The following is a 27,612-nucleotide window of genomic DNA, read 5'->3' on the forward strand; positions in this document are numbered from 1 at the left end:
GCAGGGGCCTTTCTGTTCTTGGGTGGAGCAGGTGCGTTCAGGGGCCTGGGCTGCCCCCAGTGCAGTCACTCTCTAAAAGTCCTCAGCTACCTTTGGTCTGTGTTGGCATCATTGACATTTTTTGCATTTAGACATTTTTCATGTCCTTTTTTTTTTTTTTTTAAATAGTCTGGGTCCTACTTGTACCAGTTTTGCAAAGAACAAGGCTCATGGTTTCCTTTCAGCTGCCGCTCTCCGTCTCTGTTCTTCCCAGACTCCTACAATAGAATGCACTGCATTGTTTTGATTAAAGGCCTGGCTTCCTCACTCTGGAGAAATTACAAATGCAAGAGGGAGCCCTCCTGTTGTCAGGCCTGCACAGTGCTCTGTGCCCTTTAGAACATCTGGAGAGTCACTTCAGATAACTTCTTTTCCAAAGCATCGTGGTGTCAGAATTAAATGAGAAGGGCTTCCTTTGCCTTGAGGATGCTGTCACAGGCTCAGAAATGAATTTTTCTCCTCTTCTCCTCTATTGTAGTAGTTGCACCTTACTTTAAAGCATTGTTTAGGTTCTCTATTCAAATGTCAGTAATTGTGATTCAAACAGAGAGAATGGTACCTTTTTATTCAAAATAAGATTCAGGCGTTAGAATTTAACCATAGATGACACTTTAATTCTGAATGCTGCCTTGTAACAAACTCCAAATATTCCTGGGGTTGTAAAAGCATTTCTGGGGTTACATTAATATTCTGCCGTAGTTCCCTCTTGCATCATGTACTCACCTAGTTTTGGATATTTCAAAGAAGAAAGCTTGATTTATGCTTACAGACCCTCAGGGGTCTCAAAATGTGGCCTCATTGCTGAAGGGCAAAGCATATTATTTTAGAACGTGTGCCCTGTGGTGGTATATCTATAAGCACATTTTAATCAAACAAATAAACAAACACCATCTCAAAGAAGAGGGAGCCCAAGTTCACTACTGTCTTTTCCATGTGGTACTTTGCTGAAGACCTTTTATATTTGAATGATTCCCCTGCATAAAAACACTAGTCTGCTGGGTGTCCTGGCAGTGATCAAAGGGATAATTGCCACTGGTCACTACTATCTGCTGCCCTGACCCCAGTTTTGAAGGTTCATCAGAACTCCCCCATTCCTGTGCAGCTTGCAGCCTCGACGGCATGGGACCCCTCTCCCTGATTGGTCCTGCCTCCTGCCTTTCAGCAGCCAAGGAGTTCTTCTGACTCCTTCCACCTCAGCCAAGTTCATGTCAATGTGCATGACTTCATTATATGTAATAATAAAAAGTGGCGGGCATCCAAAAATGAGGACTACAATGGGTTATAATATATCGAGTAACATTTTTTAAAAGTCCACACTCTACAGTGGTAGTTAAAAAGAGAGAGAGAGTGAAAAAGTGAGTGAGAGAGAGAAGAAAAGAGAGAAAAAGAGGAAAACTCTTTTTTACAGAAGAGCACTGGCTAATAAATGTATGGGAATGATAGATTTTAAAATTACCATTTTGTTACTCCCTATGTAATAACGGAATAACCAACAGATGCTGAAACCATTGGATGAACGTTTATTGGCCACGGGATAATCACCCAAACTCAAATTATCCCACCATGATTTACTGATTAATGACAAAGGGAAATATGCACTCTTACAAGAAAGAGATCTGTCAGTCACTACCTTAACCAGAGAGCCAAGGGGTGGGACGATGGGACACGATGTGCCTCCTGATCTCATGCAGTGGGAGACACATAACATCTCCAGAAACATTGACCTGAGTCTAGTCATGACAATACAGTCAGATGAATGCAGACAATTGACCTGGGCCCCTCAAGGACTCAGTGTCATACAGAACAGAGGAAGGCTGGGTGGCAGTTCTTGAGGTTGAGGGAGGGTGAGGGGGGAGGTGAGGTTGGGAAAACTAGGGACATAACAGCAAAAATCCAAAGCATAAACTTTGATTAGATTCTGAGTAAAAATCAAATCAAATCTATTAAAGACATTTTCATTTGAATATGGACTGTAGGGTGGATAATGCCATTAAATTCTTGTTGATTTTCTTAGGTAGTATGTAGAATTATCCTGTTTTGGAGAGATACAGGCTGAGGTATTTAGGTATGAGGTGTCATGTTGTCTATAAACTTCTTTGGATGGTTTGGCCAAAGGCAAATGTGTTGTATATAGTTACATATATAGAAATGGAGTAGACACAGCAAGCTGCTAATAGTAGGTGAGTTTAGACAAGGTATATAGGGAGTTCATAGCACTGTACTTGCCATTTGTCAGGGGGGAGACATGGAGAGTGACTTCAGTTATCAGTTAAAATTTTCAAAATAAAACTACTTAAAATGACATGATGCTACATTGTTTTCAGGGTGATCTAAAACAACTGGCTTGCTGAACATTAGCTTTTAATTGTGACGGTGCAGTGTAGACAATACAATATGACTGACTTTATACAAGGAGGCAGTAATAATCCCATTGCACAGACAGAGACAGAGGTACGTCGAGGTGGCATGACTAGATTAAGGCTGGTTACATACATGCAGAGCCAGGACTAGAACCCAGGCTTTCTATTTCAATGCCAAGCAGTCTCTCTGCTGTGGCCTGTCACAGGTGCAACCTGAACTCTTGACATTCTTTGCCAGGCATCTTTTCTCTGAAGGGTCTTAGAGAATTAGTTACTGTGACCTTTCTTTCTCTTTGTGGAGTTCAGATGTGAATCAAGGTTGTCACCTTTTTGAGACTGATATGACCAGTGATTTAGAATATTAAAAAATTTTTTTAAAATTAATTTTAGAGAGAGGAAGGGAGAGGGAGAGAGAGAGTTAGAAACATTTATGAGAGAGAACATCAATTGGCCACCTCCTGCATGCCCCTCACTGGAAACTTGGCCCACAACTTGGGCATGTGCCCTGACCAGGAATCGAACTGGCAATCTCTTGGTGCATGGGTTGGTGCTTAGCCAGTGAGCCACACCGGCCAGACATGATCTAGAATATTTTAAAGGTGACGAAGCCAAATCCTGCTTACCTAGGGGGCACAGTTCAAGGTGGCCTCTTGAGGAGCTTTAATGAAAAGCCAAATGGCTATAAAGAGACATAAGGGTATAATGCGTAGTTTTAGAATTAGCCCCACTCCAGAATCAAGTGAAGTGTTTTGTTTTCATTAAGTGAGCTCACAGTTGTTATGGCTTTGGGTGGAGGGAGGCAGGAAAGGCTTCATGAAAATCTAAATCTCCAAAACTACTACTCACAAAGAGAGAAGGCTTGCTTTCATTATTTTCCAATTAGGAGGCTGAACTTTATACCTGAGAAATCAGGCTTTCCTCTTTAAGTGTAATACCCCCTTTCCAGAGGGATGCTCCCCATGATCCTCCGCTTACAGAAGAGTCCATCCAGCTGAGAACAAGCGCCAAGCAAATGACTAGTCTGTCCCTTTGTAGACGCAGGGTTGAGAGTGAGGAGGGGATGCACACAATGCCGCATGGGCTCTCTGGGAGAGAGGATCAGCCATCCTCATTAACTTCAGAGGCGGGACAATTATGCCCTGCTGGTAGGTGCTATTAGTCTTAAAATCATTTCCAACATAAACTAATAGTCCCAAAGTAAAAATACCATGTAGCTCTTGTGCACACATGCTGAAATATGATGCGTGAAAAGGAATTTGGGGTTGTTCTGTGACTTTGGTGGGGTGGCCCAGTCTTGTGAGTTTGTAGAACCCCATGGATTGTTATTTTCTTCTTGATCTTCCTCCAAGTATTCTGCCCTTTCATCCCTATTCCACTTCACTCCCATCCCTGTACATTTACCTGAGAGGAGCACCTATCGGTTCCTGATTATTGTTAGATTTAGGTAGAAAGCAAAGGGAGTCTTGGCTATTCACGATCTTTAAATAAAGGCTACTTATTTGAGTGATTTCTTCTTCCTATTTTTATTTAGTTAATTCTTAGTCTCTAACCTCTTATTCTAGCATTCAAGACCCTCTGCAATCCAATGTCCCTTTCATCCCTTTTTATATAAACACACTGATCTAAACATATTTTCTATCCCTTAAGCAGGATATTTACTTCCAGTGAGTGTGCCTCATGCTGCTTTCGCTCATGCTGCGCCCTCACTCGGATTACTCGCTCCCCTGTTCTCAGTGTGCGTACAACATAGTGATGAAGCCCACGACTCTGAGACAGACTGTTTGGATCTAAATCTTGACCTTGGGTAAATTATTTAATCTCTCACTGCCTTGGTGTCCTCATCTAAAAATGAAGGTGATAGTCCCTACCTCAAACAGTTGCTATGAGACTTAAATTTTTTTTTTTTTTTTTTTAAGTACTCAAAAACAACGCAGGCATTTCATAAGTGCTATTATAGATGTTGCTGATTCTATGAGGGCTAAGTCAAGTCTCAGCTCCACCTTGCAGCCTCCTCTGATTTCTCCAGCCCGAGAGGACTTCTCCAAGACTTCTCATCTCTGTTTACCACACTCTCACAGTGAATATCTATTGGCTTGTATTATTCTTTTACTATTTCATGTTCTTCCCCATTCAGATTATGAGCTACTCAAGCACATGGATCTTATATATCTTTTGTGTTCTCAATAAAGACATAGGAAGACCCCCCACCCCCATCATCCTAACTCATGCAGTACCCTCCCCCTTCCTCAGTGTTTGCTCTGTAAACACCCTGTTTCTGACAGGGGGAATGATGGGTGAGTAGTTCCGGGTCTGCATGTAACAGTGAGTCAGAAACACTTTATAAACAGCTGGAAGAGCCATGGTGTTTGAGAGAAGTGGAGGAGTAGAAAGACTACAGACAAGTTTTTTTCAGGATCTACAGCCTCCTTCCCCATGTTCAAGAGTTGCCAAGTAAAGAATTTTTCTTATTTTGAAATTTTTGTTATTGTTGCTCTGTATTCTTTTTTTTTTTTTTTTATCCTCACCCGAGGACATTTTTTTTATTTTTTATTTTTTTGTTCAGAGAGAGTGTGGGAGGGAGAGAGAGAGAGAGAAACATCGACATAAAAGGGACACGTCAAGTGGTTGCCACCCACACGACCCAACCAGGGCCGGGGACAAACTGCAACCGAGGTACATGCCCTTAGCGGGAACCGAACCCGGGTCTCTCAGGACCGCAGGCTGACGCTCCAACCGCTGAGTCAAACCAGCCAGGGCTGTTGCTCTGTATTCTTTTGATCACACCACTGAGCTGGGGCTACAGTGGCCACAACTTTGTAACATAGTTACATATGTTGGATTATGGATTATTCTTACATAGTCAAAGTACTATACAAATGCAGTGTACCATTATACTAATTTTTAGAATACACTAATATCAAAGAGAATTCCCTAAGATGATCGCTCCTCTTGCTTCACAACTACTCAATTTCAGGGTCATTCAGTCCCTGCTCTCTCTTTCTTTGAGGGCGAGCTCACTGATTGACTAATTATGATCCTGCTGTAGATTATAACCAAAGTAGAAAGAGAGAGAGGGATAAAGATGTGTGGAGCAGAATTGAATATGGGTCACTGGGCATTGGATATAAATTAGACATTGTGTCCAGGATACTGCTTCTGAATGGTGGGTCAAAGGAAGGTAGCCCATGTGCAGATGGCAGGGATCCCAGGTAAGGGATCAGGCAGGTGCATAGTGAAGAGATGACTTCTATTATCTTAGTGCAATGCCCGCTAGAACTTCAATGTGCATGTGAGTCACTTGGAATCTGGTGAAAAATGCAGATTCTGAGTCAGCAGATTTGGGAGGGACCTGAGAGTATACATTTCTAACAAGCTCTCAGAAGATACTGTAGGTGCTGGCCCATGGACCATACTTTGACTTGCAAGGCTTTAGGAAAGAGCGTACAAGGAATGGTCACCTGATGGGTGATGATCAGATAAGAAGACATTATTTTCAATTTAACATCAAGGGGTATGGATGGTGTTGCTTTAGAAACAGAGTCACCCAAGGGAGCAGTGAAAAATCAGAGAGAGAGAGAGAGAGAGAGAGAGAGAGAACGTGTACAGGGTCCATTGATCAACTACTCTACCCTACTTGGAGAATATCCTTCCGAACTCTTCTCAGATGAAACTTGAAATTTCTGTGCTCTCTTTTAACCTGAGCAGACACTCCCCTCCAGGCTGTCTCTTTTCAGCTTCAAAGCATTCCACTGATGTAGTGAACAATTTCATCAGTTGGAAATTCAGTCGCTGTGAATCCTCAGGGCCCATTTGATTAATTTTAAACTGAATAGGTTGGTTGGCTGTCACATGAACGGACATATGACTCAGCTTCGATCCCACACAACTCCACTCACCTTTGGCATTTTAGGTCAAAAAAGAATGTCACAGCGAGTGAGGGGCATGGTAAGACAAGAAAGAGATCACCTTAGGCTAGAAATGAGAAGAGCAGGAGGCTGTATGGCAGAATATGAATCTGGGAGTTACTCACAGTGTTATGGATTCGTTATTCATCCCTTGGAAAGCATTTCCTGGTATGGTGGTTATGTGTAAATTATCACAAATTTCCCTTGAGGAATGAAATGAGAAATATTTACTTTCCAAATTTTAGCTGCAAATAGGAAACTGTTATGCATAGCAGTCAGCCTGGTACTTACAGAATGAAATTAAATTCAGAGGAGAAGATCTTCGTAACATCTGGCAGCTGTTGAAGGCCAGTGTTACAGATGCTCCTGTGATTTGGGCAAGATGGGGATGTGGGCAGAAAGTGAGTAAGAGGGGTTGTTAAGGCATAAAGGTAAAAACAGTGGAAAGGCATTTCGCAGATACTATTTTCACATTAAATGGAAAGATATTGAGTCGGGCTTTCAGATGTTGAAGACTGTAAGAATTTAAAAGCCCTTGATACTGTGGGAGAAGTTGCTCTAATGATTCCTGTTTAGAGATCTTAGGGCTGCGACCAAACTTTCAGGTCTTTTTTTATTTAACTTTATTTTCCAGCCTGTCTTTTTCCTGTTGCATCAATTGCATTCTCCTATTTATCGAATTCCAATTTCCTGTTGGTAATTAGTTTATACCATGCTCTTGGTAGTTCTAGAAAGCGTCCCTCTACTGTAGAACATGTTTTAACTCAAACGCTTCAGAAAGATTACTCTCTATGTGAGCAAACCATATCCCTCATTGCTACAAATCTACCTTTATTTAGCGCTCCTGTGATTCAGGAAGGTCCTCCTTGTATCTCACTGAGCTCATAAATGTTCCTTTGTTTATTTGAGCCACTTAAGGCTCTTCTCCCCCCACTCCACCTTTTACTTAAACTTCAAAGAAGAGAGAGGCTTCAGTGGTAGGTTAAATGGAAGGGTATTGTATTGCACAAGAACAGGATTCCTTTAGAGGAGTCTAGGCATCTGGACTTCACCCAACTGAGTGTCAGATGCCCCAGTCACAGACTGGACAACTGATATGAACTGCCTGGTAACAATGAAAGGAAGCCAGCTTTCTCTTTTGGCTGTCTCTGGTTCTCCTGCTTACCCATGTCCCAGACCACACTGAGTCCTCGCTCTGTCCGTGGCTGTTGGTAACAGTGTGGGCTTAGACTGCAGTGTGCACTGGGGTTGAGGGAATATCACTTTTTTTTTAAGGGGGTGGTAAAAATGCCATTGAACAAAGACAGTAATTCTTAGACAACAAGGGACTGCAGTCATCAAATTCGGTTCTGGGATTTTCTTATGTTTTTCCAAAGTGGTTAATGCTGAGATACTTATGTAGACCCCTTGAAGGTTTGGAAAAGCAGAACACCTGGGTTAGGCATCCTCCAACACTGGAAAACCTAGAGGAGCCACCCTAATGCCAGCAGCAGCTCCTGCCAGGGCCCAGAGCAAGACTGCACAGATGACCCTGACACCAGAGAAAAGATGTCCTTCCTCTCTCCTTCATTTTTTACTCATTTTTATTTTTACTTTTTGAGGTAGTGGGCATTGTAGACTTTGTATCCTCTGAAGATTTCATAAAGTTTAATTTATCAGGAAGAAGAGGGAGAGGACATCAATGTTAGAGGGATTTCAATTTTTCTGTGTGAATAAGGGATTATTTGATATGTGAGAGATCCATAGTGATACATTTATGGATCATATCAAATTTCAGGAATTTTGGTTTAGCTGGCAAGGCAATGAATCTGCAAGGCTAGGGTGGTACTCAACTGATGATTCTAACTAGTAGACCTAATCAGACTTAATGGGAAATAGAAAATAATGGTTTAGTTTATATGCCACAGTGCCTCCCTGAAGGCAATACTTAAAAGGTTTTCTTTCTTTTTTTTTTAATTCTTACTCGAGAACATTTTTCCATTTTTTTGTTCAGATAGAGTGGGAGGGAGAGAGAGAGAGAAACATCAATGTGAAAGTGACACATCGAGTGGCTGCCACCCGCACGACCCAACCAGGGCCGGGGAGAAACTGCAACTGAGGTACGTGCCCTTAGCGGGAACCGAACCCGGATCTCTCCGGACCGCAGGCCAATGCTCTAACCGCTGAGCCAAAGCAGCCAGGGTCTTAAAAAGTTTTCACTCAATGAATGAATGAATGAATGTTGAACAAACAAGATAAAGGAGATCAGTAACTGTCAACCAGGGACAGGGGTCAGCTCAGAATTGCCTTTCCCACCTTCACCTATCCTCTGGCCACATCACCACCTCACCTTAGAGATTCCGATGTACCCCTTTTAAAGGGTCATGACCCCCCATTCCTACTACCAGCTTCGAAAATCACTGCAAACAGGTGATAGTCTTCTCAGGTGTTTGGGACTGAGACAATGTTGAGAACCACTTACAGGGATTTGAAAGTGCCCAGCACAGTGGCTGACAAGAAATGCTGATTAAATCACAAGGCTGAAGATGGACATGCAGATAATGCTAAGTATATAGGTAAAAAAATTCTTTCCAACCGTAGAATTGTTTCACTTTTTATCAGATGCCCATCTTCCCCTCCCCAGTTGTTTAAAAAGGAAAATTCCTCACAGGTATTTTAACCGGGGTAGATTTGTAAACGCCCCAGGCTCGATGGATGCCAGGTTTTTGGTGTTCTGGATCAGGCTGTAAAGACAGAAGGGAAAACAGGCAGCAGTTTACTAGATGTGTATTGTTTGAAATGCATGAGACCATGGTCACCAGAGGATGCCGGCTGGAAACAGCATCAACAAAATTAATTGTTTGAGAGGAGCTCCGGAGACCCTGGGGATGGAAACAACATGGTGAGAGTCATGGGTATTTCCAGGAAGCTCTGCTCTCAATATTCTGCCAAGGCAGGTGCATCACAGCTGGGAGTCTCCCCCCCACCCCCACCCCATTCCACCCTCCTTTCCCCTAGGCAGCATCAATGTCCAAGACTTCCAGTCAAGTAGGTCCTGCCCCACCATGGAGCCTGCACCCTGGGGGTGATGGGAGATTCCACTCCCAGGAGAGACAAGCAATTAGCTGCTCTCCCTTGTAGGTAAAGTGATTCTCTTTAGATTGACCAATTATCCAGATGATCACCCAGTCTAGGGAACAGCAGGGAAGAGTCCAGGGGCTTGGATTTGGGAGAGTTTATGCTCATTCTGTAGACAATTTGTTGCATGGTGATGCCTAGTCTCTTAACTTCCCTGAGCTAGTGTTCCCTCTGTAATATTGAACTAATAGTACCCATTCTTCCTACTTCATAGGTTGATAGATAGTAATAGAATACATAGTGATAATGTATGAGGCAGGGCTTTGCAAAGTATAAAAGTACAGCCATACTATCATAGTGGTGTTACTGTCCTTTTTCCTAGTTACACTAGTGATTGTGACCCTTTGAGAAGAGGCCTCAGCTGCTGGGTCTTGTCTTTGAATTCGTAAAAGGCCAGCAAATGCCTTTGTATTTCTTAACCCATTCAACAACCATCTGAGGAAACAATACTCTTGTATAGAGAGAATAGAATGTATTGGTTTGGTGGATGGACACTGGAGTCAGCTTGGTTTTACATCCTGGTTTTACTAATTGTATGGCCTTGGGTATATCACTTACAGCATAGGGAAGTTTTAAAGAAATAAATGTGTATGTTTGGTTCACAGTAAGGCTTCAACCAATGTTAACAATTATTTCATAGTTGGTAAAATCAGAAAATTCATTTGTCTGAGAAGTAGCAGAACTTGAAGGTGAACCGAGTTTCTTCTGACTCCAGGTCTAGTGCTCTCTCCACCTTACCATATTTACCCTCTGTTGGTGCCTATCTCCATCTTTTATGTCCTTTCGATTACTTAAATGTGAGTGACATTTTATTGTAATCATTTTTACAACTGAATCAAGCAATCATGGGCCATACAAGGCATTATGTGGGTGGAGATGGAAGGGACTTTGATCTCTTAAGGATCTTTGGGGTCTTGGTCTGAGACCACGTATCCATCCATTCATTCAGCAAACATTGATTGAGCTCCTACAGTGCCAGGCACTGTTTAGGTGCTGGGGATACAGCTGTGAACAAAGCAAAGGGAACCTGTACAGAGCTAACATCCTAATCCCAGGCCTTCCTTAGGAAAAGTCCATAAACTTTCCTTTAGAGCACTTTATTTTTCTTTCTGCTGATAAATGTTGCTTTGCATCACGAGAAGCTTTATTTATTTTAAGCTACTCTTGTGGTTCTCAGTGTAAGCTGTGCTGAATCAACATCATTAGGGAAGTATGTCAAAACTGCAGATTTTTAGATCTGGGCTAGGACTTCATCTATAATTGTAATGAGCCCCCCACGGAATTCTACCTCACAGACAAGTCTAGTCTATACCTTGAGTACTTAAATACTCATTATTTTGGATTTCCCATAACTGTTTGGTGAGTTATTCTCACGTCCCTAGCCACACTGTCATCTCCTGTGGGAGATTTGTATTTTTACCTCTTTTGTTTTCCAGCAGTATTTGGCCCTTGGTTGGACACGTGGCAGGTACTCTCGTACTTATCAATTAATCATTCTCTTTAGATAATTGCTAATCGGACCATTCATAGGGAGGCCTTCTGGTATAATGGAAAGTGCACAAGCTTTGAAGACAGGCAGCTGAGTTGAATCCCAGCCCGGCCAGTGTCTGAGGTGCTATACTAGTCAGTTAGTGCTCTCTCTGAGCCTCTGCTCCTTCCCTAGAACAAAAGGGATGATTACTTCACTTTACAGGGTGAGGATTAAATGGCACAACACAGAGGAAATAAATGCCAAGCACAAGTGCTTAAAAACTGTTGCTAACATCTTTCCTCTTCCCTAACTTTCAAAACTCCTAAGCAGGTAAAGTTTGTAGAAGTTCAGGGTTGGGCCAAACAGGGCAGTAGTAAGAGGCCCCGTTTCAGAGTCACACGGCCTGATTTATAGTCCCAGCTAACTTGCTGTGTGACATCTTTGGGACACAAGTCCATCATCTGAAAACTGAATTAAGCCAGTCTTCTCCCATCCTTTTTGTAAATTGGAGGAAAGGATAATTTTGAAAAATCAGTTTTAAGTCATTGCAATGACAACAAACCCAACCAACACATGCCCAGCACGGGGCTTTCCCATGGTAGGTATTCACTGAATGAATGGGTACGTCCAATAGTTCCCAATGAACTAATTCACGACCTCTAAGCTCCTTTCCAAATTTTCCCACCACCCCACGTACTCTGTACCCTCCCTTCTATAAGGTAAGAGCTACTTGGCAGGACTCCACAATGTCAATTTTAATTTCCAGTTTTGTGTTGTGATGTTTCAGAGTTTATACAGCTCTCGGGGAGAAGCAGTTGTCACCATGGCAACCTTCAGGCCACTGCAGTGAGAGAAATTAGTGCCTGCCCAGACCTAGTAATCGCTGTAGTCTTTTCCTCTTGGCTTCCTAGCAGTGGATGCTTGAATACAAAAACCGAGTGGGCTCCAGCCAGTGAGAGTAATAGTGTACAGCAGAGAACGATGTATTAGCTGATGCTTACATTTCAGACAAATGGAGGAGGTTGTCAAAGGCATTCGCTTCTACCTTTTCCAGGGAATCGCTCTGAGAAATTTCACTAGGGGAGAGAGGGAGAAAAAGAAGAAACATGGAATAAATGACTGTGTCTACATCATAAGCAGCTGTGCACGTGACCCAACACCTGGGGTGTCCTTTTAAAACAGAACAGGGGCGCCTGAAGCTGTCCTCACATCAGAAAGTGCCTACATCTCCCTTCAGGAGCACTCACAGGCTTCTGCAACCCAGGGGCTGCTAAAATGCAAGTTTCAGTAATACCTATTTTATCACAATAGGTGTTTTTTTTTTTTCTTGTTTATTATGACACGGCACCATAGACTATTAGAAGTGAATAGACCCTTTGAGAAAATCTAGTCAGATTCCCTTGTTTTACAGTCTGACAACTGAGTTTCTAAGAGGAGAGGCACCTAGTGCTCCCCCCCCCATCTACCTTTTATTTATGCCCATATCATTTCTTTAAAAATTTTTTTCAATTAGTTTACATTCAATATTATTTTGTATTAGTTTCAGGTGTACAGCATATTGGTTACACAATCACATACTTTACAAAGTGTTCGCCCTGACCTGGCACCATACATAGTTATTACAATATTATCGATTATATTCCCTGTGCCTGTACTTTACATTCCTGTGACTATTTTGTGGCTACCAATCTGTGCTTCTTAATCCCTTTGCTTTGTTCACCCAGTCCCCGACTCCTTCTCCTCTGGCAACTGTCAGTCTTCTCTGCATCTTTGAGTCTGTTTCAATTTTGTTTGTTCATTTAGTTAGTTCTTTAGGTTCCACATATAAGTGAAATCATGTGGTATTTGTCTTTCTCTGACTGACTTATTTCACTTAACATAATACCCTCTAAGTCTACCTGTGTTGTTACAAATGGTAAGATTTCATTCTTTTTTTTTATAGCCAAATATTATTTCATTGTATATGTATGTACCACAGCTTTTTTAATCCACTTGTCTATTGGTGGGTATTTACTTGGGCTGCTTCTAGATCTTGGCTATTGTAAACAACGCTACAATGAACATAGGGGTGCTAATATTCTTTCAAATTAGTGTTTCAGGAATCTTTGGTTATATACCCAGGAGTGGAATTGCTGGGTCATGAGGCAGTTCCATTTTTAATTTTTTGAGGATTCTTCATACTGTTTTCCATAATGGCTACATCAGAGGCATCTACTGTTTATAGCAAGGTTTCAGGACCAGGACTGGGTTATCTGGGTTCTCAACTCCATCATTCTAGCAAGGTTTTAATTTGGGTTGAATTCATTGTTTCATAATTCTTTCCCTTGTCCCCAAAACCTGTTCTGAGGCAATTGCAAGGTGGTCAACTCCTGCACACAGTGCCTTTCTTGGGCTGTGACTGTCTATTTCTTTGACTGTTTTTCTCATTCTGTTAGTAAATTGAGGATAAGAAGTATGTCCCATTCACTTCTGAACCCCGGTGGTATCATAATGCCTGGCATATTGGGAATGAATGAATGGATGGATTAATGAATGAATTGAATCTTTTAAAAAGGACACAAAAGTGAAGGAAACAGTTTTGCCATATACCACCCCCAAACATGTAGGTAATGTCAACGTTATTCTAAAATCCAAACATAAGCTACCATTTGCTGTCAGCTGAGAAAAAAGCCTCAGATTAAAAAATTGTACATTTGCATGTTATTTAAGGTTAACATTCACCGAAGGCTTCAGATTTGATGAGAACTTCAGCCCACAGAAAGGCTGAGCCTAAGGCAGTTAATGTCTTTTATGAACAACACAGTAATGGATCATTCCTGGGCTGATTCATCTTATTTCCTACCTAATGGTTTTCTTATTTAACTGTGGCTGCTTTTCTCACTAGGAGGTCTTGATGCATTTGAAGTTCTCAAAACTCAGCATTTAAACTTGAGCAGAAGAGTAAGAGTTAGGTTCAAGCAAATTGACATTTACATGACCTGCAGTGAATTTCTCATAATATGCACTAATTCTTAAGGAATTACTTTTACTATGCTCATTGCTTGCTAATACCCTAAAGAGCTGTCAGAGTTTCCTCAAGGAGCTGGGACTGCTCTGAAAGCCCAGGGGATCCTTAAGATCAGAGATGTTCTCTGGGCACTAAAAGGTCCCTTAGGTCCTCTGACTCAGTCTAACATTAAGAAAAATGCTGGAACCCTGGAGCACTGAGAAAGTTCTCTCTCCATGTAGAGGGTCTTGGGCCACAGAAGCTGAGACCCAGGGCAAAAGATTGACGTTATATCTGACACAAATGTAAGCTCACACTGCCTTATCAGGATGCTCTACACTTTGATAAATGCCTTTGACCAATAAGGTTATAAATATTGCATTTTTGTCATACACTTATTGTATTTTAGATACAAAGATTATCTTCTCATGCACAATAAATTTCCAACACATTTTCTTATATGTGGGTGTTATCTAAAAATGTGACACGAGGGAATAACTGCTCCAGCAGGAGAAGTTTTATGATTGGAATCTATCATCTTTTCTACTTGAGAAGTTCATCATCACTTATCAAAATGCATTCAGTTCATTAAAGCAAGGTTAATTATCTAGATTTTAATGACTCTTGAAAATCATACCTTTCTTCAAAGGTCCCTAGGTATTATTTGTATTAAAAATATAAAGGTACTAGGGTTTCTCAAATACAATTTTTCTCCTAGAAAAATTATCCCCTTTCAACTATGCTTCTTCTTAAAAAATTATTTCAATTATAAATGTCTTTTGATATGCAATATCTTACTTACATTTTCACGACCTCATTAAGTCCTCTGAAAGCTTGAGATGGAATTACTTTGATAGGGAGATAGGTGAGTGATCTAGAAAAGAAAAAAGGAAAGCCAAGAGTTTAAGAGTTAGGATTGGGTGCCTTTTAAGTTCATGAATAAAATGTGTGTGTGTGTGTGTGTGTGTGTGTGTGTGAGAGAGAGAGAGAGAGAGAGAGAGAGAGAGTGAGAGAGAGAGAGAGAGAGAGATACTACAAAATTCTCAACAACTGAATTTAGGTTGAGAATTCTAACTTATATTCATAAAGAGATATGTCATGACTTATTCTTGGTCTGTATCAAACAGTGTGTAATTTTTTGGTTAAGATTCCGAACTTTGGGATCAGACAAAGCCAGGTTCAAATCCCCTCTCTCGCACTGCCTGGCTATGTGACCCTGAACCTGTAATTTAAGCCCTCTGATTCAGTTTCTTCTTCCATAAAGTTGAAATAATAATTCTAATTTTACAGGGTTGTTATAATAATTAATCAAGATAACCCTGTAAAGGACAGGGCTTGGCACCAAGTAAATAGTTAATATATAGTTCTAGAGTGGCCCTAAAGGCTTGATTGTGAGGATGGAAAACAAGCTTTCTTGGGTAAGTGGAGAAACGAATGGGGAAAATACAACAGAAAATCAGGCAGACAGGAGAAAGGAAGTTTCATTAAGAACATGCTGCACCTTCTCCAGGCAGCCTATTTCAATATTATCCCAAGAGCACTTGCTAATATGGTTAAATCACATGGGCATCTCAGGACATTTTGGGGGAACATCTATAGAACATTCCCTTCAGGCACTCACTTATATTCAAGGAGCAATCTAAGTGTTCTTGAATTCAGATAAAAATTATACATTACATAAGAGTTTAGAATAGAGTGATTACTCAGCAACAGCAAAAACTAGAACAGGATGATATATGAGTGATGCAGGAAGCTGGAGTTAAGATAACTCAGAAGAAAGTATCTGCCAGGCAGGGATGAATGTTCAACCAACATTTATCAAGCACCTGCAATAATGCCAGGTTTTAGCCCGAGGACTGGCAGGGAGAAGGGGAGTGGAGCAGGACATTTCAAGTGGGGCACGGATATCATGAGTATGAGAAGAGAGGCGGGGGATGCTGCCTTGCTCTTCATGTGTCTATGCAGCAGACTGCCTCACTGCGAGGAAAGAACACCTCCGCGACGAGCAGATTGGAGTCAGGGAGACGTCTTACAGTCCGGAGGAGATTTGCTGCTGGTGTAAGGTGCTGTGTGAGTGCTGCGTGCCCACCTTTAACCATGTTATACCCACTCAACAATGGAGTGAGGTGGGCATTCCCCTTTGATAGCAGAAGAAACTAGATCACAAAGAGATGAAGTGATTGGAACAAGGTAACATGACTAAGCAGATTGAGTCCAAATGTTCACTCCACTGGCAATATTGGGCCAAAGCAAGTGATTCCTAACCCACTCTCTCCATTTCTTTTCTTTCCCAGCTTTATTGAAAAATAATTGACAAACATAGTCGCAGATATTTAAGGTGTACAATGTGATGACTTGTTATATACATACATTGTGAAGTGACTACCAAGATAAAGATAATTAACATGCTCATCATCATACATAGTTAACCCTTTTTTTTGCCTGTGGTGAGAAAACTTAAGATTTACTCTCAGCAATTTTCAAATGTACTATACGGTGTTATTAACAATAGTTACCATACTGTCCATTAGATCCTCAGACCTTAGTTCTTCTTATAATTGATAGTTTATACCCTTTGACCCATCTCTCCATTATCGTCTCTGCCTAGGCCCTGGCAACCATTCTATTCCCTGTTTCTATGAAATCAGCTTTAAAAAAATATTTTTAGAGTCCACATATAAGTGATATCATACAATATTTGTCTTTCTCTGTCTAGCCTATTTCGCTTTGCATAATGTCCTTCAGGTTTATTCTACACTGTCACAAATGGCATATTTCCTTCTTTTTTTATGGCTGAAAACTATTCGTGTGTGTGTGTGTGTGTGTTTGTGTGTGTGTGTGTACACTCACACACACACACACACATACATATATCTCAATCACATATTTTCTATCCATTCATCTGTCAAAGGACATTTAGGTTGTTTCCTTATCTTGGCTGTTATAAATAATGCAGCAGTGAACACGGGAGTGCAGATGTCACTCCGAGATAGCGATTTCATTTCCTTTGCATATAAACCCAGGTAACCCACTCTCTCTCCGTGCGCGTGGTGGACAGACAGGCCTTGTAACCTTGCTTCTCTTAAGAGGAGACATGTCACACTCTCAATATTCCTCCTGCAAAGCATCTCACCAACCGTTCCTCTCTCGGGGATGATGCAAATAAATTTTATTTCAGAAAAATGCTTTTACTCAGCAGTCTCTCAGAGATGGTACAACCTTGAGGAAGTAATCCAAACTCGGTCCTCTGAATCTATTCCTGAAGACAGTCCCCTCAAGCACATCGTTCAATACCCAAACTTATTTAACAGGGCATCCAAGAAGAACAGGGACAGTGGGGGAGAAATCTTCTTACGATGGCATGTTTGCTTCCTATATTTCTTCTGGAATCATGTCCGCTTGGCTTACTGATTAAAAACACAGTTTTATTGCTCTCTGCACTGCCAAGTCAATAAATTTCCAGAAGAGAAAGCTGTATTCTACTGTACCCCATGCAACATCAATAAAACTGACAGCCAAGTTCTGATTCCAGAATCTTTATTGCTGGGGATAATGCAGTGCAGAGCATATTTTGGAGAGTGTTTACATAAAAGCTTCAACTGAACCCTTCAGAGCCATTTATATGCAAATGGAACCCAGAGGCTGAAGCCTCTCAGCAGGCAGCCTCTCCTCCAAAAGGGGGCCCAGTGAGGCTCTCGCGAGAGCAGTTTGGCTCAGATTTGACCAAGGCGGTTGTTTGAGCTTTTGATTGATGTAGAGATAAAGGATGAGGAGCAAAGGTCAGGCAGAAGTGAGAAGCAGCAGATCATGCGCCGGCCGGCGTCCCCAGTGACTACAGAAAAGCCCTGGTGCAAGATGAAAGTTTGAAGTTGACGTTGACGCCACAGAGCCGGAAATGCAGAGTGATTGCGTTCCCACCATAAAAGAGCTACTGAGCACACAGCCGGTAGCTTTGTGGCTGTGGCTGGGGTGGGATGGAGGCCTGGGGGCCAGAGAATGGGCAGAGAGGTTGGGTGAGGAAGGGGCACAGAGCTTTGCACAACAGATGTATTCTCTTGAAGCCATGTGGAGAAGGTGTTTCTTTGAATCAAAAACTGTTTTTTTCCACTGAGTTATATTTTTATTTTAGAGATGTTATGTCTTTAATTCTGATGCATCTTCAATTGGCAGCAGTTCCTAAGCATTCAAGTGTCTGTCTCCTGTATTTAAACATGTTTGTTCACATGGCCCATGATTTGTTCATAACCATTTAAATGTACTTCCTTTAAGGCGCTCCGTTCTTTTTTTAATCTTCATGCAAGGATATTCTTCTATTTATATTCAGATAGAGTGGGAGGGAGGGAGAGAGAGAGAAACATAGATGTGAGAGGGACACATCAACTGGTTGCCTCCCACACGACCCCGCCAGGGCCGGGGACGAACCGCAACTGAGGTATGTGCCCTTGACTGGAATCGAACCCGCGACTCTTTGGTCTGCGGGCCGATGCCCTAACTGCTGAACCAAACCAGCCAGGGCAAGGCACTCCATTTTTTGATGGATTCTTCCATGATTCTTTCCACAAAGCCAGAAACTTTTATCAATGTGATTGTCTCAATTACCCTGCTATGCTACTCCCGCATACATCCCAGAGAAACTCTCACACCAATGTCTAAGGGCAACTGTACAAGAATTTTCTTCACAGCATTGTGGCACTGGGTGGGTTAGAAGCAACCTGGGCGTCCACTGCTGAGTGAAGGAATGGTAAAATGTGGGCAGTGTACATCTAACTAATTGGTCAGCAGTTAGAAGCTAGAGTTAAAAGCCACACAGAGCAGTATGCATCAATTTGAGAATCACTGTGCTGAGAGAAAAAAAAGTAGGAATTTAATTATATATAGATAATTATATCATATCATATATATATATATATATATATATAAAACTACTTGAAGAATTAAAATACTTGCATATCAAACATAGACACTTTAAAAGAAAATCTATAAATATACATTAGGATGGTTGACCCATCCATGGTGAGTCAGGAAGCAGGAGATGGGGACAAGATAAATAACTAAAAACACAGAGGGACTGTGAATGGGCCAATGATAGTGTTACTTGAATGCAGAAATATGATCAACTTAACCCTCTGTACCTATGAGACAAATGGAAAAGAAAAAAGTTTTATTTTAATGTATTGAGTTCTTCCCTCATTCCTTTCCCTCCTTCCTTCCTCCTTTTATTCCTTTCTTTGTTTTGGAAGGTTGGCCTACATGTATTCTAGGAATTTTGTGTACTTCAGGAACTCTTGTGGAAAGGTCTAGCTACGACATTAGCTATAGAGCAGGAACGAAAAAGAACTGGGGAAAAAAGGCCCAAGGTAAGGACAGTTCAATGACTGTGCTGTCCAAGGTAAAACAAGCAAACAAACAAAAAAGGCATGAAAGTTCCATATAAAGCAAAGAAAAATAAAGGAGGGACAGAGTCTTTTCTGTCTCAGACAAAGAGAGTGATGCTTCCAAACTATGCATCTCGGGTGGGTGCTAGAGAGCCAGTTTAACTTGCAGGGTGGGGAGTGCTCTCTGCCTCTGGAGAAGTGAGCTGGCTGTGGGAAAATATGGCCATGAAACGATGCAGCTGTTTACACTTGTTACAGTTTCACAGTCCTTTTTGCAGTTTTAAACTTTGATGAATGAATGATGTAACATAGGTGACACCTGGATTATGGCCAAATCCTCCTTGCCCAAGTGCCTTTCACACTGATGTTGAAACATAGACTTGGACTGGATGATGAAGTTTGCCTTAGTTTCATCATTTCTGGAACCTCCATCTACTCAAGAATTCTGCTTGCAAGTTCCTCAACCCTTCCAGTAATAGTTAATGTTGAAGTAGAGGCAGTCTCTATTCCTTAGTACTGGAATAAAGCATTCACCCTACTTTTGGGAGCTTGTAGTTGGTTATGACTCTAGTAAAGCACTGTGTCTCTCTGCATTGTCTACACTGAGCCCAACAGTATTTGGAGGGTGGGAGTGTGCCTGCAGTGCCTTGGATTATACCTGCCCCCCCCCCCCCCCACACACACACACACACCATGCTGGTGCTTGTTTTTGCCTTGATTCCTATCCTGTTGCCTGCCTGGTCTCCCCAGAGTTCACCTAGGAGTGGAGCTCCTGCCCTGCCTTCCTCTAAAAAAAACCCCCCAGATCCTGACCTCTATATTTCTGCTCTGTAGAGGACACTGCTGACCCAAAATAGTTCCTAGTTGCTATCTGGTTAGGATCAACATGGTATCTCTCACTGCTGGTTTCTGACTTTCAAACTGGGCTCCGGCACAGGTGGGGAGTGTAGGGTCTACCCAGTGCAGTTGGGTTTCCTGTTATGTATGCTGTGGTGAGCTGTCAAATCACCTTTTAGGACTGAAACACTCATTTCCTCAGCACATGGAAGAGTGGACAGCTAAAGTTCTCAGCTCAGTTGCTTTCCTGGAATTATCCTCAGCCCCAAATCACCACTTCATCCGAGATCACATCTTTTTTCCTGGGCAGCCCACATCCAGTGACTGGTCAATGCATAGAATAAAAACATGGCCCCTTTGCCTCAAGGTTGGACTACTCAGAAAGGCTATCCCACCTTCAGAGCTCCAGGCAGAAGTGAACAAGCTGGGCTGCATGAACTCAGGAAACAAGTTACAGAGGCAAAAGAAGGGCCCTTGGAGACAGGTGTAGGGGGTTAGTCCACAACGAGCTGCCACTGCCCACTGCTCCCCTGGTTGCAAGTTTCATTAGGACCCTTAGGAGAAAGAAAGCAAAAGATACATGCATGAAGAAAGAAGGCAGGGGCATGCTCTAGAGCAGCGGTTCTCAACCTTTCACAGGGGTTGCCTAAGACCATTGGAAAACATATATTTCTGATGGTCTTAGGAACCGAGACACCGCTCCTCTATCTGTCTCCAGGCAGATCTGCCCACATACAACATGAGGAGCTGTATTAAAGGATCGTGGCATTAAGAAGGTTGAGAACCACTGCTCTAGAGAGAGAGAGCACGCACACTGGGTCCTTTGTCTAAAAGGTTTTTATCTGTTTTCTAAAGTTGGGAATTTTAAGGGAGATCTCAGGGGGAGGATATCAATAGAATGTTCATCAGCTTTCCAGGTGTGTCCTTTAATATGCTGACTCATCAAAATGAGAATATAGGGTCAGGGTCAGGGTCTTTACTTGTTGGTTGGCCTTAGGGTAGGGGGTCATTGGTTATTGTATCTGGTCCTGATGCCAGCCAGGGCATCACTTGGCCTGCTTTTGCTGCTTTTCTGGGCCTGGAGCTGAAACAGCTGAGGCATAGATGTTATCTCTATCTCAACCAAAATTCTGTTTATGTAGTCAACAGACCTGAGGTTTTGTTTCTAAGATTATTTGATGCTGATCAGAACCTCATTGTCTGGAGCACTTAATACTTAAGGGAGTGGTCGTGCATGGGAGAAGGAGGCAGGTAAGTCAGAGTGCTGGATGAGGCCAGCTAGCTGTCTCAGTTTCCCCATTCCACTTGCCAAGGAATTTTCCTAGCTTCTTACTATCCTGCCTCACTCTGCCCAGCATGACAGAAGTGAAATATTTTTATTCACTTCCCTCTAATTGTTTAGAAAAGCCATCTATATTATCGATTTAGGAAAGCTACAAACATCCATCCATCTTTTACAGATGATTAGTTTATTGCTGGAGCTACACATCCTGAATTTTAAAACACTACAAAATCAAAAGGAGGGGAAAAAAGAGAAATCCAAGATGGTGAAAGCTTTCTTGTCTAATGAACTCATTGAAATGGGAGGGAGAGGCATTACTTTATTTAAATTAAAACAATGTTAATATTTTTGTATTTACTACATAAGTTCTTGTTCTACATTTAACAGAGACTTAAGAATTTCTGTGTTCTGCCCTGGCCAGTTTGGCTCAGCGGTTAGAGCGTCGGCCTGCGGTCCAGAGAGACCTGGGTTCGGTTCCCGCTAAGGGCACGTACCTCAGTTGCAGTTTGTCCCCGGCCCTGGTTGGGTCGTGCAGAAGGCAGCCACTCGATGTGTCCCTTTCACGTTGATGTTTCTCTCTCTCTCTCTCTCTTCGTCTCTCTCCCTCCCGCTCTATCTGAACAAAAAATGGAAAAATGTCCTCGGGTAAGGGAAAAAAAAAAAAAGAATTTCTGTGTTCTTTTTAAAGTTGCTCAGTAATTACAATAAACTTGCTTTCATCTGCGAATGAAATAAAATGGCTTTTTTCTTTCTGAATGATTATATCTTTGCGATTTCAAACGCATTGATCTATTTGGTAACTTCATTACCGAGTATGTGTTTATTTATTGGCCTCTTATCTTTAGCATTTAGCTTGAGGAAGCTGAGACTTCACTGTTAACTGAAATATGAAGTCAGTATAGATGGACATCCAATATGTTAACTTTCACATCAGAAAATTTTGGAACATGTGTTAAAAATACATCCAGGGAGTTTTAACTATTGTTTGAGTATTTCTTTAAGCACATATGGTATTAGGCTCAAGGAATCAGAGTGAAAAGGCCACTTGGAGGTGGTTTGGTCCAACCTCTCACTTTGCAGAGGAAGAAACTAAAGTCAGGAAAAGTGAAATGACATCCCTGAAACCACATGGCAGTTCAGTGGCAAGTCAGGACTGGAACAGGGCACTTCATTCCCGGTGCAGTGCTGTGTCCTTCACCAATCAAGTCACATCAGTACTCTTCCTTTGGGGGTTTCTTCGTGCACCCTGCTGCACGATCCTTCGCTTCTCCTGTGAAAACCTAGCCTTCTGATGGAGCCATCAGCCTCCTGAAGGCGTGCGTTCTCACAGTCTTCAACATCGAAGACGTGGCGCAAATTCCTCTTCCTCCACGAAGCTTCATGGTTTTTCTTTCTCTCCTCGGTTCTCCGGTTCTCAGCACTTCGTAGCTACAGAGTTTGTTGTTTGTTGTTTTTCACACTGCACTGTTATTTGAAATGTACCAGGTGCCCTATGTGAACATGTCTTCTGTTCCACACTGGACACCCAGTCGCTGATGGATTCTGCCTTCACATATCTCTTGCTTCCAGCTCCTTTATTCCTTCCCCATTGCCATTCTTCTCTCCACCTTGACTACGCTAGATTCCTCTCACCCTGACCTGGGTTTCCCCTGCCCAGTCTAGATGAATCTTCCTTACAACTCCTCTGTGTCACTCTTACCTCGGTAATCTACAGATGTCTGAGCCTTGCATCCACGGCCCTCCAAATCAGGGCTCGAACTTCGCTCGTCAGCCCTGTCACCCGGCATTTCCCTCATCTCACTAGTACGTGGAACCAGCGCTGTCAGCACCACGGCCACTAGCCACGTGGCCACTGCGCTCTGGAAACGTGGCCAGTCCAAACTGAGACACACTGTAAGTGTAAAATACACACCAGATGTCGAACGCTTGGCAAGAAAAAGAGTGTCAAGTATCTCAATAGCTTTCTATTGATTACATGTTGAAATGATAATATTGTATCCATATTGGATTAAATAAAATATTTTATTAAAACAAATTTCACCTTTTAAAAGTTTTAAAAATGTGGTTACTAGGAAATAAAAGTTACACGCGTGACTCACACTGGCTACTGAACAGGGCCTCCCTAGACAGATCAGACCACTGTGTTTCCTGACCTTGCCTCACTTGCCTGCCTTCAGGCACACCGTCTCCACCTCGCGGCACATCCGCACCTTCTCTGCCTTGGCTCGGGGTTTCTCACAGGTGCTACATACTTGAAGGAATGTGTCTCCACCACCAAGTGCATGTGCTTTCTCTCTGGAAGCGACATATTGGGCTAGTGAACAGGACAGTCTCTGCAGCCAGGCTGTCTGGGTTCGGATCATCCCTTCATTCCACATCTATAGATGATGATGCTAACTAACCCAGAGATTTTTTAGACTAAATACAAAAATGTCTATGGAATACTGCTACAGCATCAAGCACAAGATAAGGGCTCAGTAGGTACTTTTAATTCATAGCTGCTTACAGTGAAAAACTCACGCTACCCCACGTATGCCTAATTGGTACCTCTACTTCCTTGTCAGGGGTGGGGTGGGTGGGTTCAGGACTTTGGAATGTACTCTTCTATTGTCATGGGTCATCCTTAAGCTTATAAAACTGGGACTTGTCCCTGACACTTGGCCATCTGCTGATTGTACATAGGACATCTGAGAGGAAGGGTGAACACTCCCAGTTGGCATCTTTCTTTTGGGCTTGGGTATCTCTTAGAGGCCTCACCTGATAGCTTTTAAAGAAATGATAAAGAGCAACTTTCCATTAAATATTTAAACTCCAGGAAGCCGGACTGCGGAGATCACATTTGCTCATTAATTTAAAAAATTCAGTCAGGCCCTGGACAGTGTTTCTCAGTGGTTAGAGCATTGGCCCTCAGTCCAAAAGGTCCAGGGTTTGATTTCAGTCAGGGCATGTATCTGGGTTGCTAGTTTGATCCCCGATCTTGGTTGGGGCACATGCGGGAGGCAATAAATTGATGTGTGTCCCTCACATCGATGTTTCTCTCTCTCTCCCCCCACCTCCTTCCTTCCCTCCCACTGTCTCTAAAAATCAATGGGGAAAAAAATATCCTTGGGTGAGGATTGAAAAAAAAAGTTTAGTTGGAGCTCTCCCATTGCAAAGTACGGTTTGCGTGGCTGCCTTCTAAGGCAGTCTGTCCAGAACACCCCAGAAGCTGCTAGGTGCTTATGAATTATAATGGGAACCAAGATGTTCAAGAAGATTCCTGGATAATGGATTTTCCAAGTCATTTGTGCTACAACTAAATTAAAAACATAAATTCTCAGAGGAAAATGGTAAATAGATCTAAGCTCTCACTCAAAACCCATTTAAAGTTTTCTGAAGACACAAAGCAAAATAATCCAGACTTTACCCCCTAAACTAGAATTCTCCTAGCAATAATATAACATGACAAGAATAACTCTGGTAAATAAAACTACATGTTGGATTCTTCCTGGGGGAATGTCTGCATCATCTGTAATGATTTCTCAAAGATATTTTTTAGAGCAGAGAGAATATTAAGTTGTCAGGGCAGTGACACTGCGGACATGCTCTAGGAAGCGTTTTCATTACAAGCTTCTGCTTCCAGACACTTAAAAACGTCTTTATTTTATTTTGTTTTAATTTTTAGTGATCCTGTAAAAGGTGGTTGCAACTGAGATAACCACATAGTTTAATTAATCTGAGGATGGGTTTGAAGTGCCTGAAATTACTGGCACGTGTGCTTTCCGGCAGATACCAACTTGTGAGGTTGCCTGGCTCAAAACGGCCCTTCTCTGCAAGCATCTCATTGCTGGTTGCATCAGGGTAGAAGCACCTCAGTGACTAGGCTCATATGCTTCTGCCTTGGGGCTGGGCAGCGGGGAGACCATCAGATTCTCTCTCTTGGGAATTTAAAACTGTAACAGACAGACAGGAGTCTTTGGAACGGACTCCTTGTAAAAGTGGAATCTAGAAAGAAGTTCCCTGACCTCTTACTGCTAAAATGCCAGATTCTCTCTGGATCTTGCCCACATCCTCCACATCCTTATTGTTCTAGTAAGTCCATCCCTTGTGATTCGGTTTGTCAGCGTTGATTTCTGGAACTTACAAGTGAGAAAAGCCTTAATGAGAGCCCTGTCCATGGTTTGCAATGGGAGTGGTCCCCTGTCCACAGATGTCCCATAACACAGACAGGGCACATGCTATGGTCAATGAGAGAGCAGAAGACGGGAAAGAGTGATTGCCCAGTGGCTTTTCTGAGCTGGTGTCAAAGGCCAGGACTGACCTCATGGGATAAATGCATTAACCCCGCTGCCCCTATGGAGAGTGAGGCTTAAACAACTAAAGCTCAAATGATACCTCCGCCAAGATTTCTTTGTTACTCTGGCTCTCAGAGAAGGTTCCCTTTCCTGAACTCCTATCAGACTTTGTTTAAAACCTTTATCTGGTTTTTATCACCTTCTATTGTTCCCTATAGTCATCTGAAAACTGTAGTCCTCTTTCTGCTACAGTCTGAGGACTGTGATTGGACCCTGCATGTTGATGTGTCCATTTCAGTATTTAGTTCCTGAGCGGTCAATGAGTCTGACCTGAAAGTTTTCTGTGTTTTCAGCCTGAGGCTTAGGGATGGGGAGTGGGGCTGGGGGAAAGAAATGATGCAGAATGGACTCAGATGCTTCGCTGGGCCGATAGGAGTGACCCAACTGAATGATAGAAAGCAGCCTATAATCAGGTGTTAGGTGGCCTGTTCGAGAGGCAGCTCAGCCTGGGCTGAAAAGACCAGCGTATCAGACTCCGGGCAATAATGAGCTCTGCTATTTCGGGATTCTAACTAATTCACCTTCAAGGCTGAGAAGACCTAGTGGGTCATTTTCTCTAATGAACACCTACCAGGAACAAAACTAGTCCACCAGGCTTGCCCCTTGGAAGATAGATATTTACTGGTCAACCTCATGTATGGGCTATGAGGCTGAACAGTAAATGCAGTCTTCTCTGCATCATCAGATTGTTACAGTAATACTTTGTAGTCATGTGAAACCTTGACTTCCCAGTACTTTTGGCTCTGCTGTCTGGTTTATCTTCACCACAGTCATTCCCATTCAGGGCCAGCAATCATCACACCCTTTTACAGACAGCACAGAGGTTTTATCAGTTGCAAATCAGGGCCAAGAGACCTGGTGCTAGAACTCAGGTCTGCCTGGTCTTTGTCCTGTTGATCAATTCAGATCATTTGGGGGCTGTGTTGAACTCTGTCAAAACAGAGTACCCCATCCCTGTGGGCTCAGAAATGCTATCTGCTGTTGCTCATGAGGTAGAATTAGGGACTCAGGAGTCACCCCATCTCATCAGAGTCAAGATGATGCTGAATTTGGTTCAGGTGGCATTCCAGAGCGGTGGCTCAGGGCCACACAGAGCAGCTGTTTCATCTCCCAGTGAGGCAGAAGCTGGGAGTAAATGAGGACCATGTAGAGAAGCTGCTAGAAGCTGCCCACCAAGTCAGAGAGACCACCTGCCTGGTAGGAGGGATTATTTTAATTCCCATCTTAAAAAAACATAGCTGGTGGGAGACTTGCTAAAATCTGCATTAAATGTGATTTTTCGCACACCCAGGGAGCTGCCAGAACAGAACACATATGCTCCTGTGGAGCCAGCCCGCTGGGGTCTGGACGTGAGCAGCAGGGCCTCTCCCCACCACCAGGACTCAACTGGCTTTAACGTTCCTTGTGTCAGATCAGAATTACACACGGCCAAGACACTGTCTGGTGCAGCTGCTCTGGGAGACTATGCTTTGGAAAGAAAGCTTTCAGGCCTCATTTTAAGACATGAAAAGAAGCTCAGTTGAAGGGCTTGGGAAGAAGATAGCGGTGGGTAAAAGAGCAGAATTTGAGCCTTGAATTAGCCTGACACTGCTTTTGAAATAAAAAAAGAATAAGGCAAGAGAAAACCCAAAGAATTATTGCTCTCCAAGGGGGGAGCTGGGTCCAGTGCCAGAAAGGTCTGTGTGTTAACCTTTTGGCTCCCCACTTCCACTGAGATTTTGGGAACTCTATTGTTTGCTTTTTAGTGTCTCACTAGGGGCCATCATTCACTTTCCCCAAAAGGATGATTTTTAAACTAATAAAATCTGGTTCTTGCAAAGCTTCCCCCAAGGAGCCTGTTTATAGGCACAGCCGTGTTTAAGAATCGCCTTGAAGGTATAGCCCAGGGAGCTGAGTCAGAACTGAG

The 27,612-nt window shown here is 42.6% G+C and overlaps 1 protein-coding gene across 1 annotated transcript in view; it reads right to left on the reverse strand.

Moving 5' to 3' along the window:
* Positions 1–27,612, reverse strand: part of LHCGR (luteinizing hormone/choriogonadotropin receptor) — a 55,252-nt gene that overhangs the window by 20,991 nt on the left and 6,649 nt on the right. The window contains exons 2-6 of the mRNA XM_036263366.1: positions 14,681–14,752; positions 11,894–11,968; positions 8,953–9,027; positions 6,596–6,670; positions 6,430–6,507 (exon numbers count right to left, since the gene is read on the reverse strand). Coding sequence (XP_036119259.1) covers positions 6,430–6,507; positions 6,596–6,670; positions 8,953–9,027; positions 11,894–11,968; positions 14,681–14,752 — 375 coding nt within the window. The remainder of the gene's footprint in view (positions 1–6,429; positions 6,508–6,595; positions 6,671–8,952; positions 9,028–11,893; positions 11,969–14,680; positions 14,753–27,612) is intronic.

The sequence above is a fragment of the Molossus molossus genome, unplaced genomic scaffold, assembly GCF_014108415.1.
Source record: "Molossus molossus isolate mMolMol1 unplaced genomic scaffold, mMolMol1.p scaffold_m16_p_15, whole genome shotgun sequence".
NCBI classification, from domain to species: Eukaryota; Metazoa; Chordata; class Mammalia; order Chiroptera; family Molossidae; genus Molossus; species Molossus molossus.